At 43.6% G+C, this 17568-nt stretch overlaps 1 protein-coding gene across 3 annotated transcripts; it reads left to right on the top strand.

Annotated features, from left to right (window-relative positions):
* Positions 1–241: 241 nt before the first annotated feature.
* TPBG (trophoblast glycoprotein) lies at positions 242–8521 on the top strand. Of its 3 annotated transcripts, none has more exons than XM_028722853.2 (2): positions 242–378; positions 1576–8521. In XM_028722853.2, the coding sequence occupies exon 2, from the start codon at positions 1895–1897 to the stop codon at positions 3074–3076; it is 1182 nt and encodes a 393-aa protein (XP_028578686.2). In that variant the 5' UTR covers positions 242–378; positions 1576–1894; the 3' UTR covers positions 3077–8521. The 3 variants fall into 3 exon arrangements, with proteins under 3 accessions (XP_028578686.2, XP_077782322.1, XP_077782323.1); XM_077926196.1 differs by lacking the exon at positions 242–378 and adding an exon at positions 379–519; XM_077926197.1 differs by lacking the exon at positions 242–378 and adding an exon at positions 527–662.
* The last annotated feature ends 9047 nt before the right edge of the window (positions 8522–17568 follow it).

Here is a 17568-nt window from a genome sequence, read left to right as displayed (position 1 = left end):
CTGGAATCCGTGGCGCGAACAAAAGCAAGCCAAGTGCCTTTCTCTAACCGCGAAGGCGTTTCCACCAAACGGACTGAGGCTTCCGGGCGGAACGCTGCTCCCGAGACGCCGCTCGCCACTAGCCCAACAGCGGCTCCAGCAGCCTCCGCGCGCCCAGCGGCGGCGAGCAGGATCCGGCGCCGGCCGAGGGCGTGGCGCGCGGCTTCCCCCGCGGCCGCGCCTGCCATTGGTTTCTCCTGGCAGCGGAGGCTGGGCCAGAGGCACGGCCAGGGAGTGGGAGGGAAAGTTGCTGCCTGCGCCATGTAGTTCGCACTCGGCGGCGGAGTTTGCACGGGACTGGCTGGAGAGGGAGCCGCGCGCGCCAGGAGAGGCAGCCAGGTAAGGAGGCGCGGGGAGGGGCGGCCAGCGGTGCGAGAAGGGCCCATCCTGCTGCTGCTGCTGCTGCTAGGACCTCGCTCCTCGTCGCCCATCCGCGCAGGAAAAGGAGCAGACAGAGAGACGAGTCCGGATTGGATCCAGGTCAGGCGCGCTCTTGTCTGTACTGTACCTGCGCCCAGAGCCGGCGCGCTTTGCTCGGTACCCGACGCGCGGCCGGACTCTGCGCATCTTTAGATTCCAAAGTGAAGCCCAACTAAATTCGATGGGATTGATGGACTCTCAAAGTGAGTCTTTGTAGGGAGAAAAGGAGGTGGAGGAGCCGCGGGAGGAGGGGGGGTTCTTTTGTGAGCGTGGAATCTCTGCGGAATCTCGAGGTTTCCTGGCGGGAATCTGATGGAAGGGGAGAGAGAAGTTGAGAAAAGAGCCCAGGGGCAGCAGGGACTTTCCGCTTTTCCAACAGAGGCGGGAGTTAAGAAAACTTGCAAGATCGCCCGGTTATACAACGTGATGGTGAAGGCGCGCTTTGAAGGGGTGGGGAGAGGGGGGGTAGTTCCGTAGTTCCAAAAAGCTGCGCGGATTAAAGCGTCACGTCTCTAAAAAGGCACAGGAGAGAAACTTGGTCTCACGGAGTGGATGAAATATGTGACCTTGGAAAGTGGTGGGAAGTTTTTTTTTGGGGGGGGGGCAAGGTGGCTTAAAAACTGGACCAGAGCGAAGTCCCGTTGGGTTGGTGTGTTTCCAGCAGGGTCCAGTCAGATGCCTGGAAAGATCGCGAGAAGGATGTAAAAAGTGGTGGCAATCCTCTCTTGTTTGCAGCCTCTAGAATTCAGACAGTTGCTGCTTTTTGCATGTGTTCTTCTTGGCTGGAAGGTGACTCTCCATAGAGGAGGAGGAGACAGAATGAACCTAAGGCGAGATTCATGGTCTGCTGTTAAAAATTCTTCAGGCGTGAGGTGTCCCCCTCCCAACCTATTTCACAATGTAGTAAAACCAAAGACAAGCCCAGACTGTCTTTTGCAGTAATGCTCAAGTTCTACTTGGTTTTGTGGCTGGACGTGGATGAGTAGGGGCAAAGCTTTCGAGAAGGACTGTGTAGAGGTGGGCTGGGGAAAGGAGAACAGAGCCTCTGCAAGCGAAAGTGGCTTGGCATGCGATGCTTCCGTGACTTTCATACTTTCTCTTTGTGGCTTCTTTCAGGGGTGGCTGGATGTGAGAAGGAGCAAACGGAGGACTTTGGGGGGCCCCCCGAGAGCTCCCCCACAAAACAAGACAGGAAGGAACTGCTCTGCATTGTTGGCTGGGCTCCTGCTCACACCCTGGTGCTGGTGCCACACGATCTAAGTCGGTTGCGCTGAAGAGGAGGGGTTTGCTTTGATCCCACTTCTCCCAGGAGCCTTGACTGTGCCGGGATTGACCTCTTGGCAGGCTTGCATTCTCCAGCTTTCCCCACCTTGCACGAAGCGGCCGAAATCGCTGTGTGAGTGCCACAAAAGAGCAGCCCCTGGCAGAGGCGGTGATGCTGGGGTGCTCTCTTTGGGGCTCTGCACCCCCCACACCAACTGGGGAGAAGAGAGGAGCCGGGTGGCTTGAACCGCTGCTGCTGCTGGTGGTGGTCCTCTCTGGTTGGGTTTTGGCTCAGCAGACGGCTGATTGCCCGGGAACTTGCGACTGCTCCGAGGCAGCCAGGACAGTGAAGTGCATCAACAGGAACTTGACGGAGGTGCCGGTGGGCCTGCCCCGCTATGTGCGGAACCTCTTCCTCATGGGCAACCACATCCAGAACGTCTCGTCCACCTCGTTCCCCCCGGAGACCCTTCTAGAACTCAGCAGCCTCAACCTGAGCGGTAATCGCCTGCAGTGGGTGGAGGCTGGGACCTTTGCCGGGCTGCCCAGCTTGAAGCAGCTGGACCTCAGCGACAACTCCCTCCTCGAGCTCAGCCCCATGGCCCTGGGCAACACCAGCAGCCCCCTAGAGGAGCTGAACCTGCGCAACTCCCTCTATAACAACAGCTATGTGACCGCCGTGGCCCAGCTGCTTCAGCAAGAGGCCTTTCTCAACTTGAAACGCCTGGACCTGTCCGAAAACACCCTGCTCTACCTGCCCCAGGGCATGTTCGCTGCGCTACACAGCCTGCAGCACCTGGACCTGCACAACAACTCCCTGGTGAGTCTGCACGGCGTAACGCTCGAGAACCTCCGTCAGCTCCAGAGCGTCAACCTCAGCGGCAATGCCCTCAAGCGCCTGAGGAACAGCACCCTCCTGCAGCTCCGGGGCCTTCCTCGACTCACCAGCCTCAACCTCACCCACAATGCCTGGGTCTGCGACTGCGGCATCGAGGACATGGTCAGCTGGCTCAAGGAGAGTGACCTGGTGGAGGCCAAGTCATCCCTCAAGTGCTCTTACCCCAAAGGGATGGAGAACAGGTCCTTGGTGGCCATTGATTTTTCAGAGCTGAGCTGCCCAGAGCCGACCGATAACCAGACTCAGCTGCAGACCTCTTATGTCTTCCTCGGGATAGTCTTGGCCCTCATCGGTGCCATTTTCCTCCTGGTTTTGTACTTGAACCGCAAAGGGATCAAAAAGTGGATGTACAATATCAGGGACGCCTGTAGAGACCACATGGAGGGCTATCACTACAGGTATGAGATCAACGCAGATCCCCGGCTAACCAACCTCAGCTCCAATTCTGATGTCTGAAGATGCGTGGCAGGGAAGCAGGCCAAGGGGCGCAATAGCTATGCATGGAATGTAGACTTTAGCTTTACCCCCCTGAAATGTGTGTGCTTTCTGCTCCCGGCATACACCCTTCGAGGCATCGCTGACTTGACATGCACCATACAGAGAATTATGCCTACCTGTACAAGTTGCCATTATTATTATCCACAGTCGATTGTGCATGATATCAGGCTGTATGTACGAAAACATGCTGCTGCTGCTGCTGCTACCGCCTCCCTGCCTGTTTGCTTTGCAACTTGCTACCAGCCTTTGCTTGGAAACATCTCTCTCTCTCTCTCTCTTGGCACCTAAAAAAGAAAAGGACATTTTCACTCCCCCCACCTCCACCTTCTCCCACTCTGATGTTCTCAAACCACGAGGGCTTATTAAAAAGTACGATTCAACAAAGGCTGCCTCAACTTCTTTTGGGAGAAATGTTTGATCCATCAGTACCCATGTTGCTTTTATGCATCCTGAACGGTGAAGAATCCTTGTAGTGCACATTTAGAACATGCCTTTTTAAAAAGGGAAAAGGAAAGTTCTTTGTATAAAGAAGCACATAAAATAGTGAGCATGCAAATAGTTGACAAATTTACATGGCAGGCGGGGAGAAACTGAAAACCTCAGTACAAGTGTTTGCAATTTACATGAAAACAGGATTTTTTTAAAAAAAAGGGGGGGACCCTATAAACTGCATGTGAACTGAGTTTGAACTTTTAAATAATTCAATAAATGCTCTTACAGGAACTTTTGTTTTGCTGAAGTTTGCTGTTTTTAATGCTCTGATCTGGAAATGAAGCACAGTATGGAATGGACACAGTTTCTTCAGTGGGGAAAAAATTATTTCCCCATTACAAAACATGGTGGAGCTTTCAAATGTTAAGATATTTGCTTGAATTCATTCCCCCCCCCATTGCTGTCATTTACCTTTCAGAGAGACTAGGAATGTACAAAGCTATACTGATTTGCACTTCTTTATTTTAAACTGCATGCAAACAACCGTCTCTTTCGATAAGCAATGTTGATTTTCATATCCTGTTCCTAGAATGTGGCAGCTGTTCAACTGCCATAGTTCTGTTGGTGAGGGCTCATTAAATTGCCGCTACAATTCTGAATCTGATCCTTAGGACAGTCATTGAAATTGGTGGGAATTGCTGCTGAACCATGCACTCCTGCAGTCTAATCCTGGGTATATTTGCTCAGAAGTAAGTTCCAGTGGGTGGGTTGTTTAATGTATTAATTTCATTTGTGAATTGCTTTCCCCAAAGTATTCCAAAGTGATGCAACTATTAAAAACACCTGCAATTAAAAACATATATAGGCTGGTAGGGTTTACTCCCAGGTACTTGTCCATAATCTTACAAGTTCTGTGGATTTCAGCGGGAGGGAAATTCATGCATTTGCTTAGCCCATTCTTTTTGAAATGAATTGGACTGAAAGGGGCTTATTCTTGGGTAAAGTGTTTAAAGCTTTGAGCGATAGGCTGCTGTGATAACTACACGTACAGACAGATTCCACGCATGTTTACTTGGAAGTAAGTTCTAAGTTCTACTAAGTACACTGGCTTACTCCTAAGTAAACAGGGTTGGAGCCTGGCTAGAAAATAATTATTGTTGTGTCTTAGTTCTCACAAACAGCAAACAAGCCGGTGGTGAATGTGCACGAACACATCAGTGCTGCTTGATTCACTCCCCTCATACAGAAAACTGGCATATTGGCGCTGTGGGGTGTGTAAGTGTGGAGCAGCCTTTTCCCAAAAATGCCTGGTTTTTTTATGCTAGGGGTATGGAGGAGTATGCAATGCTGTGAGCCCACCGCTAGCGTTTCTCAAGTGGTGCAGTTGAGAACCCCATTTGCCACCTCTGCGCATTTGTGAGAACAAAAAGGAAGTTTCTAATTAATGCATTTAGCTTTTGCGGCTGGGCAGTCGCTTGTAATCTCAGTGTTGATCCAAAGGCAGTATTGAAGAAGCCAAGTCTGTAAATACAGAGACAGGTATGTGGGGCAAATTTCAAATCTACCTGTGACATGTATTGCATCGCTCTCTTTTTTACATTGTTACGTGATCTGCGTCACACACGTTTATAAGCAGAAATCGCATTTACTTTGGATGCTGCAGATGTTGCAGGGTTGCAGGAAACAAAAGTGAATATGTTGCTCTTTCTGGCCAGTAACTTAAGTAGCAGCAAAAGGAAACTGCGCAGAATGTTGATGCCGCTCTCTAAACTGGCTCTTAACAGAATTCTCATAAACTAATTTTAAGCGAAGCTATTTTATCAGGTCTTGGTAATCCACGTAGTAAGTTCTATGCTTAGTTTTGCTTGTGAAATCTAATTACTTCAGCTAGGTCTGATAAAATACTGTAACAACTTAGCAAAGCAATATTGTGCATGTTTACTTGGAAACAGATCCCAGTGTGTTAATGGCTCTCATTCCTATGTAGGTGAGCATAGGGATTGAAGCCTAGTTATCATCGTTCAGCATCCCGCAGAACTTAATTTTACAGTTTTCCTCAGATCTGGTGTTTTTAAAGTGTCCCTACCTAATTTTAGGTAAAGCTAAGTCTCTTCAAGCTTTTTTTCCCCACTTGCCTATTTAAAAGTCAACCCCCTATTTTAAGACTCAGGGGTAAATAGAAACTATACTACAATTTGCTTGTTAGCTTTTAAAGACATAATTCCTCTAACTGTAATCACGTTCTGCTAAATGTAACTTAAAGATTACAAGTGCATGAGAACAGCAATTGAATTTTTGAATACAGGAGGTACCAATTTTAAAATAATTTTAATAATGGTGTATTTGTTGGGTCAGTTTGAAACACTATGGGATTTTCACAGACACATCTATGTTTCTAAGAACAGGGCTTTGCTATGCTTCCTGAGACAGTCCTGGGCTATTTTCAGAAACTGTTACGGAGAACACTTGGCACTACTGGGTTTCCGTTCCACTCCTCTCTCAAGCAATACTGTCATGTAAATTTTAGATTGTTCTATGTAAAGCATGTACCAGCCAAACAAATGCATATGTGAACAGATGTTGAAAATAAATACAGTGAAACATGAGCTTGTTCGAAGGCTTTGAATAGTGTTGAGTGCTCCAGAATGCATACGTGATTTGGACCGACTTGAATCAAATGTGTCTTCCATTAAAATACCTAGCAAATTTATAGTGTCTAATGAATAAAGAGTGCTCTTGTATCTGTTTATTGGCTGAAGTGAGAATGGCCATCTCAGAAGGAACCAAAATAACCTGCAATGTTAGTTTAATAAAAGAACTTTTCTGTTTTACTTGAGCTACGCTCTGTTGGTTGCTTTGCTGTGCATCTGTTATAAAATGGCACATGGGCTTATTTTATTGTTTCCTAAATGATATGCACCCAGAATTGTTTGGCATGCAATAGGTGGACTGATATTTGAGCTTAGTGTGTTGTGCATGTTTTAGAGGAGTAACACAGAGGTCCTTTAAAAAAAAAATTCTCACTATGAAGCAGAATGGCAATATACAGCATATACCGGTATTTTCCATAGCAGCTGAAAATGTGTTTGTAGTTCCCACACAAAAAAAATACAGTTTGAAATTATTTATTCGTCTCTTCCCCCTTCCCCTGGAGCTTGTATTTTCTGATGCTGTAGCTATTCAGTGTGTTTTGACACAGGGAATGTTCTTTGACAGATGACAGAGCTTAGAAGGGATTATAAGGTGTATAACATCAGTTCTGCAAGGGACTGAGTTGTGGGTTTTTTTAATAGATCGGAAAATATTTATACCATTTCATCTATACAGGAGAACTTAAATCAGGTTCATTTGCTAATTTGGAATTGTCAAATACAATGCGCTTCTTAAGTTACAAGGCATCAGAATCTGTGGATCTTATTATATGCTCACTTATGCCAGTGATGTGATGGGCACCGGATGCTATAATCACAGTGCTATAAAGTTGAAAAATATATCTGAGGCCAACTAGAATCCAGCCTAGCTATGGTAACATTTAGAGCATGCAATTCATTTGAGCAACTTGTTCTGTTTGCCAAATAATTATTTACATTTAGTAGACATTATCTGGATCTTCAAATTAAATCTTTGCCGCAATCTGAACCCACCAGCTCCTTAGCTGATGCAGTAGCTCACGGGACATCCTATAGTCAACAAAGCTGATGTGTCCTTTGCCACACTTGGTGTACATTGTACTGATGCAGTAGCTCACGGGACATCCTATAGTCAACAAAGTTGATGTGTCCTTTGCCACACTTGGTGTACATTGCCCACTCCATGCAATGCAAAGGCGCAGAGCTCTCTAATGATGGGTCCCTCTGGCTGCACCAATAACCTGTAGGCAGCCGCATCCATCGCCAGCTATGCTTCTGCCTTGCTTTCTCTGCCTTTTGTGTATTCTGCTGCAGAATAGTCTCGGAAAGCAGAGGACCGATGGAAATGGTGGCTCCTGTTATATTAGAAGCCAAAAACAAGGCAAAACTTGTTCTTGAGTTATGACTTACTCCCCAGGCTTGTTCCTCTGTAACCAGAGCAATGCCAATGACTTGCATTCCAAGCCTTTGATCATATGCTTTCCAGCATATGGGTGGTAATTGAACCCACCTGATTACTAAGTGGATCTCTAAATTAGAGCTGCCTAATAGATACAATATATAATAGATACTGCATATAGAAGTCATGTTTACACACAGCGATTGTGCCCACATCTTCTACTTAGAGGTTTCAGCCTTTCAGATCAAAGGAACACTGCCTTTAGATTCTGCCGTGCATCATATGCTCCTCGACTCTTCTACTACTTAGAAATAAAACCCTTGTGGCACTAGACTTCTAATAAGGCTTCATTATAAACTCGCAATATGAAACTTCTCTGTTAATTTTTTTCAATCTCCAGCTCAGAATTTGATTCCCCACCCTCAATCTGGTTGCTAGTGAACGGGATAAGCTTTTGGCTTGACCGCTGCTAGATGTTTATGCATATTGTTTTAATTTCCTCTTGAGTCACGGCATTTAAGGAGCTCAGCCAAAGCAATGGGATCAAAATTTAACTGTCTTTTTGTCTTTCTTCAGCATCTGAATGGGTCGCAAGCAACAACAGCAGCTCTGTACATGTGATGAAGGAAAATAAGAACTGGTAAGAGAACATTCTCAGTTCCAAGCTTCGAAGTTACTTTTTATATACTACAGAAGAAAGACTGAACTCGTTTTTGCTGTTGCAAAGGAGCCCTTGACAGTGTCCTTATCAGCAATGAGGATTACGACATGCTTAACTGAAATAATTATTACTTGATTGACACAAGATTCCTAGCACCACCATTGACCTGTTGTGTGACCTGCTGTGGAGTGGATGATAAACTTTATACATGTCTTTATGGATGCAATTGTAACAATACATCTCTGAGCTTTTGCACAAAATAAAAAGAACTATGCTTTCGGGATTTTTTTTCCATTCAAAAGTTTCAGTTGCACTGTACCTGCCATTAAATAAGACTAGTCAGTAGAGAAGAATACAAGTGGAGACTTGTGAGTCACACTACTTGAAGGGGAAGGCTTCAGTTGGCTCACTGATGGGATACTTCAGAAGGGCTTCCACTACTCCTCTTGGCTCCGTGATTGTTGCCACTATCATATGCAGCCTTATCCCCAAGCAACCATGCAAAGGCAGGGCTGGGACTTTTCCAGAAGTGCCTAGATAATGCACTTTTGAAAGGCGTTTTAAAGATTTTTTTAATAAGAATTTGCCCTGATGAGATAACTGAAGCAGCCCTTGAAAGTTGGGATGTTGTTCTTCATCAGTTGGTTTATGGCAGGCCATTTTCATGTTCATGTGCAAACCGCTCCTCTTGCACATGTCATCTAAATAGGACCTTGTCTGAGGAGAGGATCAACAAGACACCTGCCATCAATAGCTATTGGTTCTGGGTTCTGGGTAGGTCAGTTGGGTCAAAGTGTGGTGCTCAGAATGCCAAGGTCGTATGTTTGACCCCTTTATGAGACAATGGCATATTCCTGTATTGCAGGGGCTTGGACTGGGTGATCCACAGGGTCCCTTTCAACTCTACACTTCCATGAGTCCACCTCTTTACTTTGGCCTTTTGATGCCCATGATACATAGTTTTAGGGCCTACCCTATTTTGATTTGTAAATTGTTTTAACATATTTTAAAATTGTATTTTTAAATTGAAGTCACATGCCCTGAGACTTCATGGTAAAGAACAGATAAGACACTTGATCATCATCATCCCTGACCGTTGGTCATGCTGGCCATGGCTGAGAGGAGCTGGGCGTACCATAGGTTAGTCACTCCTGTAGTGGAGCATTTAATTTAGAGTATTCATGAAGTCTTCTACATAGATTAATGAGCCAGGCATATGCCCAAAGTAATTATAAAGTTAAGTCCTGTGCAGCCTAATATTGGTGACTACTGTTCAGTGTGGCTTATTCTCAGGTAAGTATGTGTAGGGCTTCTGCCTGTCTTAATATGAATGTTTAAGGGCACTGAACTGCAAACTTTATTGTCCTTATTTTTCTTCTGTTTATGTTGCGACTGGCACATAATTCTGCCCATCCAAGCTTTCTCTAGTTTCATTGGACCTGGACATGTATTGCTTGAAAAACAGGCAAAATATTAATAGAGGATAAATCTGCCTACCTCCAAATTTCACTCACCAGGGGGCAACAGGAAATGACGATTGCACTCATGTCCGGCTTGTGGTCTTCCCATAGGCATGGTGACCCTGGTGACTAGTTGCTGGGTAACAGAAAATTGGCCTAAATAGGCCTTTCATCAGCTCTTGCAGGTCTCTTCTGTTTTCAGATGTACCAGTCAAGTCCTATAACTTTCTAACCTAAAGTGTATACTTCAGAAATAGTGTATTTTTTAATTTTAAAAAAATGCAGTTGAGAAGTTGGTTAAAGACTGAACAAACAAGAAAGGCCAGTTGAAATGGGAGTTGCATGAACGTAGTTTTACACAGCTCATGTTCATTTCAGTGGAGCTTGTGCCCAAAGCCCTCTTCACGTTTTGCAGAAATTGGATTGATTGGATTTTTTATTAGCATGCTTGTGAAATGGTGTGTCTTTTTAAACATTTGTACCCCTTTAAAAACTATGCATGATAATGTACACTGAGTTGCTGCAACTACCAAGTGACACTGATAATGCCAATATAGTCCTAAAAGAGTTTCTAAGTGTTTAAGTAATGTTCATTGAGAAACTCTTGTACATGCAAAGTGCAGTAATAATATTAAGACGTGGACCTGTTAAATGTGTGAGAGGATGGTTATGGAAGAAAGTAGAAATGCTATATTTATAATCACTTTCCTGAATGGGCCACTTCATCATGGGTTACATTGGATTGTACTTTTGAATTAAATGTATTTTTAGTAATAGAAATAAAATATTTGTTGCCTGTTGCATGTTGTTGCTGATAACTTTTACAGATAGATTGCTGGAGTTATTTTTAGAAGTAAATTTTGCAAGTGGCTGAATGGTTGCAGCCTAATTGTGTGTTTTTTCTGACTGTGACTTGGTTGTCTTTTATTTTTACACTGCTTTACCTTTTATGAAGAAGTGCAGTAGAGTCCAAACCACAGTACAATCGACTACGTGTCTATTCAAAACAAAGACCTACCAAGTTCAGTGGGACTCCCTCTCAGGAAACTGAGAATGGAATTGCAGCCTAGGTGGTTTTTGTTTAATATCTCTGGTGCAAACATGCTGCCTCAAGTGACGTATGATCCTTTTTTCTGTCAGGCCCTAAACCCTCTTAAGGTGTTGAGCTTGAAGATGCGAGGGCAGGTAGCTGCTCCACTTTACAAACCTCATGATCAGGAACCCTGGTATTGCAAGCTTCTTGATCACACAGAGGCTTCCAACTATGTTCAGCCAAACACTCTTAGAACTTAGAAGATCCCATCACACCTTCATGCTAAACACAGGAGGGCAGGGAGGAATGTTGGAGCAGGACTGACACATCTGTCATAGCTCCTTACACACTTCCCCCTTCACATGTTAAGGATAACTGCCTGAAGAGGATGATGGACTTCTCTCATAACCCGGCATCCTGTTCACTCTACGTCCTGTTTGGGTGTTCGATGTAGACAAAACATGTAAACGAGCACATGAGAAGTGGGGACACAGGGCATGTCTTTAGAGCTGTTGCTTTAGAGCCTTCCAAGAATTTGAGGGTGAAGGTCTGGAGTTGGATGTCTCTTGTATGTACTTAGGAAAGCTCTCCTCTATGTAATCAAGGTTTCAAATTGCGTGGGGAGCCTCAGCAAGGAAAGGAGGTTCCCTGTTTTCAAGGATCTCAAGGCAGCAAACATGCTTATCCCCCATCTCCTGCGTTCTACAACAACCTGAGGTTCATGTGTTAGTGGGGATTGAACCTGGGCCTCTTCAGCCCCCCCATCTTGACACTGTAAACACCACACTAGTGGGATGACTGACTGCAATCTTGAAAGATACAGAGTGGGATCTTTACAGACAGTGCCGCTTTTCCTTATCTTCCACAAAGGTTGCCACCCCACGCCAGATTCAAAGTTGTTGGTTTAAAAGAAAAATCCGTAAATTGTGTGGGGAGGTTGCTGACAGTGTGCTTACACGCTTGTGTGCATGAGTAAAGGGGCTCATTAGATGGGGTCCATTATGTAAAAGCAAATCCCATTTAACACAATATTTAATACCAGAATGCTAAATTTACAGTTGCCTGAAATTCAGGTTCCCTTGTTTAGCTGCATGTAATTAGCCTCCTAATTTATCTGAACTTGTAATCCCCCGAGGACTGGTGTGTGCATTATATTTTTATGGCATTAACCCCAGGGATAATTGCTACTGGTCCCTGTAGATTCTTGCTTAATTCTATTGAATTATCTCTACTAGGTGCCCACAGGTAAGTTGTGGGCTATTTACATTTTAATATACCAATTTCCTTTCTGTAGAACAAAACAAGAAGTAAAACAATATGAATACTGGCCTAAGTAGGCTGCATTCTCCTGAAACCTCCAGATCACTTCAGTGCCAGTTTAATTTGATTTATTATATTTCTATGCCACTTTTTATTTAAATGAATCCTAAAGTGGCTTACAAACAATAAATAACAACAACGTGGTAGAACATAATAGAACATCACAAATACAGCATAAGGCATATAGAATAAGTAACAAATCATTGGTAAACCAAATACAGTCTATAAAACACTTTTAACAAAACAACAACTAAAGAAACAAGCTATTTTTCTAGAAAAAGAGGTGCCAGAACTCACCGTGAACGCCTCTCCTGTACTCTTATAATGGCAATGGTGCCTACCTGAGAGATTCTGGAACAGAGTTCCAGATAGGGAAAAAAGCCCTGTATAATCTATAAAACAATATTAACAACATTAACTGTTAGATAGTGGGTATACATAGCAGACGATGCAGCAATTTCTCCAAAGCAGCTCTTTATTTGTAAGCTGGAACAGAACTGAACAATTAACAGCTCAGCCGGCCTGCTTTTATAGGCAACCGGCTGTCAACATTGTAGCAACAACAACCCAGGGTTTCCCACCTAAAGTAACTGACGTGGACCTGAGTGAAAACTATTTACACGATGCTCCTGGTAGCCCGGGTGAGAACTTCAATACATAACATTAACAAAAGAGCAACCAAAAGATAATTTTAGCACCATTAATTTCACACATACACAGCCAACTCTTGGGGCTGTGGAGGCTTCGGCCCCCACAATAAAATATTTGAAGGGGCCAGGCTCACACAAAGTTGATGGGCATTCCCATTTAAATGGTATGCAGAAGTTGCTAGGTTCAACTCCAGGTCGAGCTAGGAACATCCCATGTCTTACCCACTAGAAAGTTGATTCCAGTTAGTTAAGACAAAACAGAACTACATGGATCACTGATTCACTAAGACAGCTTCTTATGCTAAGTCATGGACAGCAAATCACTATATGCTGCAACGCCTGTTCTGTGTGTTTGTTTAGACATAAGCCCTGTGTGGCCCAGTGTATATTGAACGAGTCCTTCTGGACTTCTGAAGCTTCTAGCCAGATGAAACTGACTACTTATCTTTTAAAAAGACTTCTAAAAACAGTGGCTGCCCTTTCTGAGAACATCCTCCGTATTCAGATGCAACAGAAATGTCCATTACAGGATAGGAATTCAGAAGAATCTAAACACTATTGTAGCACAAGGGTTTGTGATATCACCTCACCTTCAGATGATGTTGTTCAATGGCAGCTTTCCTCAAGGTCAGCCATCTTTGCTGAGGTTATTCACTGATTTCTTGAGAGACGCTCTGCTGACACTCTGTGCTGGAATGATTGAGGTAACTAAGAATCTGCAGCCTAAGAGAGGAATGCTATTTGACATCTGAAAAGAATTTGAATTAACATTTTAAGTGCTATTTTATGCTTCTTTTTATATGGTCGAACCTGTTAAATTTTCCTAAATGCTTCTTTTGTTAGCAGTAAATTGCCCAGAGTTCAGAGTTCTGGCCAAATCATAAAGCTGTTCCTAGACTTTTGCAACGCAGTACAATAATTATCAAGAAGGGTGCATTGAATGAAGCTGCAGATTTTACATTGTCTTCAAGTCAGGCACTTTTGATTTCCTACAATTAATATTTTCAAGCATTCAGAATGCCAAAAATATTTAAGGGATGTCGTTCTAGCTTAGATCTCTGGAGTGCAAAACCTTGTTAACCCAAGGCTTGGGGAGGGGACGGACACCTGGAAAATCTGCAGAGCAGAAGATAGTGTCTCTATATACATAATACAATAGATTATCTTATCCAAGCGTTATTAAGCCTACGAATTATTTGAATTCACTGTGTGTTCTTCTTGTGGTCACAGCCCCGAATAAACAGCCTTTCTATTTATCCAGCCTCTAATAACTGAAATAGTTTATATGTGCCTCTGAGCAATTCAGATAAATGAGTTTGAACCTTACTTAAAACTTATCCCAAGATCAATTTTGGTTACTAAACTTCGTGCTTTGCATAAAGACAGAATGTATCATTCAACTGCAGGAAGCATATGATATCTTAAAGAGGTAGATTTTAACTCCTTCTGATAATATTATTGAGAAAAACAGTTTTTTTTTTAAAAAAAAGATTAAAATCATATTTGTTATTAATGAACTAATTAATTTATACATCACTTAATGCTAAAGTAGGCTTCTAAGGTGTTTCCAAGTATAAAAAGCAATTACATAGACATTAAAAAGAAGGATTCATAATTAAAATATACACAAATAACAAACCCTTTAAACATAATCTTTGGAATATAAAAGGTGGTATAGAAATGTAACAAATAAAAACAACAATGACAGCAACATCCTTAATTAAAATATGAAATAAAGCATTCATATTAAAACAACAGAGCACTTAAAACAGGAAACTCCAGTGACAAGATGAAGGGGAAGCCTGTGTAAACAGGTACATCTTCAAAAGCTGGCAGGATGCCACTACTGATGAGCACCTTCTATTTCAGCAGGGAGCCTGTTCCACCAATGAAAAGTTTCACCTCCATGTCACAAGCTGATTATCACTAGGCCATGGCAAGACCAATGGCTTTGCATTGCTTAGGCTGCAAGCCTGCATACAGCATTTGGCTGGCTGAAGGACCGTAGGAAGTGATGTTAGTGATGTTCCATCAGCAGAGAGGGAGGCCTGCTAACAAGACACCACTCACACCACAAAATGGCCCCCAAGCATAACACCAAAAAGCTCTGCAAGAATGGATGTCCTACTTGTTGTGTTCAGCCAGCAGTGGGGCCCCAAATAGGGTTTTGGGGGAGTCATAGATATGCAGCTTTCTATCACCACTTCCCCCCTGACATGCTCCCAATGTACCCCAAAACTATAGCAGCCTTGCAGCCAGGAAAATTATTTCCCTCTCATTGTGTTCAGTGGGAGGAGGGGGACAGGACGATTTCCAGGTTTCCCAGGCTGATCTGAAGTCTCCAGGTTTGTTACGCTCCAGGTGGCAGAGGGAGGACTTGAAACTCCAGGCAGGCAAGAGTGACTTAAAAATACAGTGGTACCTTGATTCTCAAACTTAATCCATTCCAGAAGTCCGTTTCAAAACCAAAGCGTTCCAAAACCAAGGCATGCTTTCCCATAGAAAGTAATGCAAAACAAATTAATCCGTTCCAGACTTTTAAAAACAACCCCTGAAACAGCAGTTTAACATGAATTTTACTATCTAACGAGACCGTTAATTCATAAAATGAAAGCAATAATCAATGTACTGTACTATAAAATAAATAAGACAGTATTGTAGATGATTAAAAAAAAAAATTCTTACCAGCACTGATGATAGTCATTGTTTGGATGGGGGGCTTTTATCCATTTCCGCAGTCACACAATCAATCAGTAGCTGAACTGATCACACAGTCACAAAAACAAATTAACCGAAAAAGTCTCAAAAACAAAAACACAAAATAAATAGCAAAAACAAAAGCGCCAAACTTAATCTGTTCCAGAAGTCCATTTGACTTCTGAAATATTCAAAAACCAAGGTGCAGTTTCTGATTGGTGCAACTGCCCCAGAAAAAATAGCCAACAGCCACATCAGATGTTCGGCTTCTGAAAAATGTTCAAAAACCAGAACACTTCTGGGTTTTCGGTGTTTGAGTACCAAGGTGTTTGAGAACCAAGGTACCACTGTATAAGGGCTGCAAATTCAGCTCAGCAGGAACTGGCTGCAAATTATTGCATATAGACTCTTGAGAGAGGGTTGTCCTCTGCTCCCTCCGCCTCTCTCCGAATTAACTTCCATCTCCAGGGTTCAGTGGTGGAAGGGAGTGCAGAGGAAGAAAAAGAACTGAGCTCTACATGAGGAGAGGGCATCTGATGTGAAATACGGGGCTACAGAAGAAAGTGGAGCATATGAGGAACAGCAGTGGGACCCAAGTTGCCTGCACCAACTCCTGGGTGGTCTTTTGTTCTTCTCAAGCAAGTCTGAGGAGGCAAGGAGAAAACTGACTGATGAAGACAGGAGTCCTGAGAAACAGGAGTGGACTGGAGAATCTGGACTACAGGAGGTATTTATTACTTAGCTTCATTTGAAGTGGAGCGGAGACTAAATGGATCATTTCAGGGGGAAGTGGTGGAGGGAGTAGAGGCAGAAAGAGAGGGGAGAAGGATCCAATTGGGAACTCATGTGCCTATGTGGAAGTAATGTGCCTACTGACTTGCCCAATCTATGAGGACTTAAGGGCAGTCTTGTTCGAAGATTTACATCTCCCAGTTGAGAGATCAGTTGGGTATCTGATAAACTTTTTATTAAGGGGCAGGTCTTTTAGAGTGGCAAGAGAAAAGTTAGTGGGGATAAGTTAAATTATCCAGGGGAGGAAACTCTTTTCTGACATAATACCCAGTTTCAATAATTATTCTAACTGTGTAATGCATTTCATTCTGTTTTATGTATTTTGTTATTTTGGAATGTCTTCAGCTATACCCAGTAAATATTATTTGTGATTCGTAGTGGGAAAACCTAGGATGGGCATAAGAAATCACTTTGGATATGGAAAGGGATGGGGCGGGGAGTGTGTTTAAGAAAAATCGAGAAGTTTTCCAACTCAGTTCTTGATTGAAAACAGTGCTATATTGATTTACAAAGGGGCTTCTGTTAGCTTCTGTTAGGTATTTTTGGCTCTCTATCCACTCTGTCTATTAAACACAGAGCTTGGAAAATAAGTTGTGTCTGTGTCTAAAACAGAAGTTTGGAAAGGTCTGTTCTTGAGGTGAAAAGAGGATCTTTGAGACCTTAAGTAGGTCTTGATCTAGACAGAGCCTGGATGGGGAACCTGAGTTTCACAATGGAAGAAAAACAGGACACTACTGTAAGTAATAAATGATGTCAATTTATTTCACTGATGAATGGCTTTCCTAGAGGTATCTCAAAGTTTCTAAAGGTAAAGGTAAAGGTACCCCTGCCCATACGGGCCAGTCTTGCCAGACTCTAGGGTTGTGCGCCCATCTCACTCTATAGGCCGGGGGCCAGCGCTGTCCGCAAACACTTCCGGGTCACGTGGCCAGCGTGACAAGCTGCATCTGGCGAGCCAGCGCAGCACACGGAACACAGTTTACCTTCCCGCTGGTAAGCGGTCCCTATTTATCTACTTGCACCCGGGGGTGCTTTCGAACTGCTAGGTTGGCAGGCGCTGGGACTGAGCAACAGGAGCGCACCCCGCCGCGGGGATTCGAACCGCCGACCTTTCGATCGGCAAGTCCTAGGCGCTGAGGCTTTAACCCACAGCGCCACCCGCGTCCCTTCTCAAAGTTTCTACAATGTAATAAAAGCATATATAAAACAGTTACATATATAAAAACTGTTAAAACAATTGCATTACATACAGAGGGAGAGACATAGTTTAAAACAGCAACATAGCATGTAGTGAATACATAAAATCAACTCAAATCCAATACAGATACCAATGGATCAACACACCATCAGCAGCTTTCCCCAATCGGGGTACCACC

Source organism: Podarcis muralis, chromosome 3 (genome assembly GCF_964188315.1).
Source record: "Podarcis muralis chromosome 3, rPodMur119.hap1.1, whole genome shotgun sequence".
NCBI lineage: Eukaryota > Metazoa > Chordata > Lepidosauria > Squamata > Lacertidae > Podarcis > Podarcis muralis.
The sequence above is the reverse complement of the archived record's forward strand: the minus strand, read 5'-3'. Positions and strand labels throughout refer to the sequence as shown.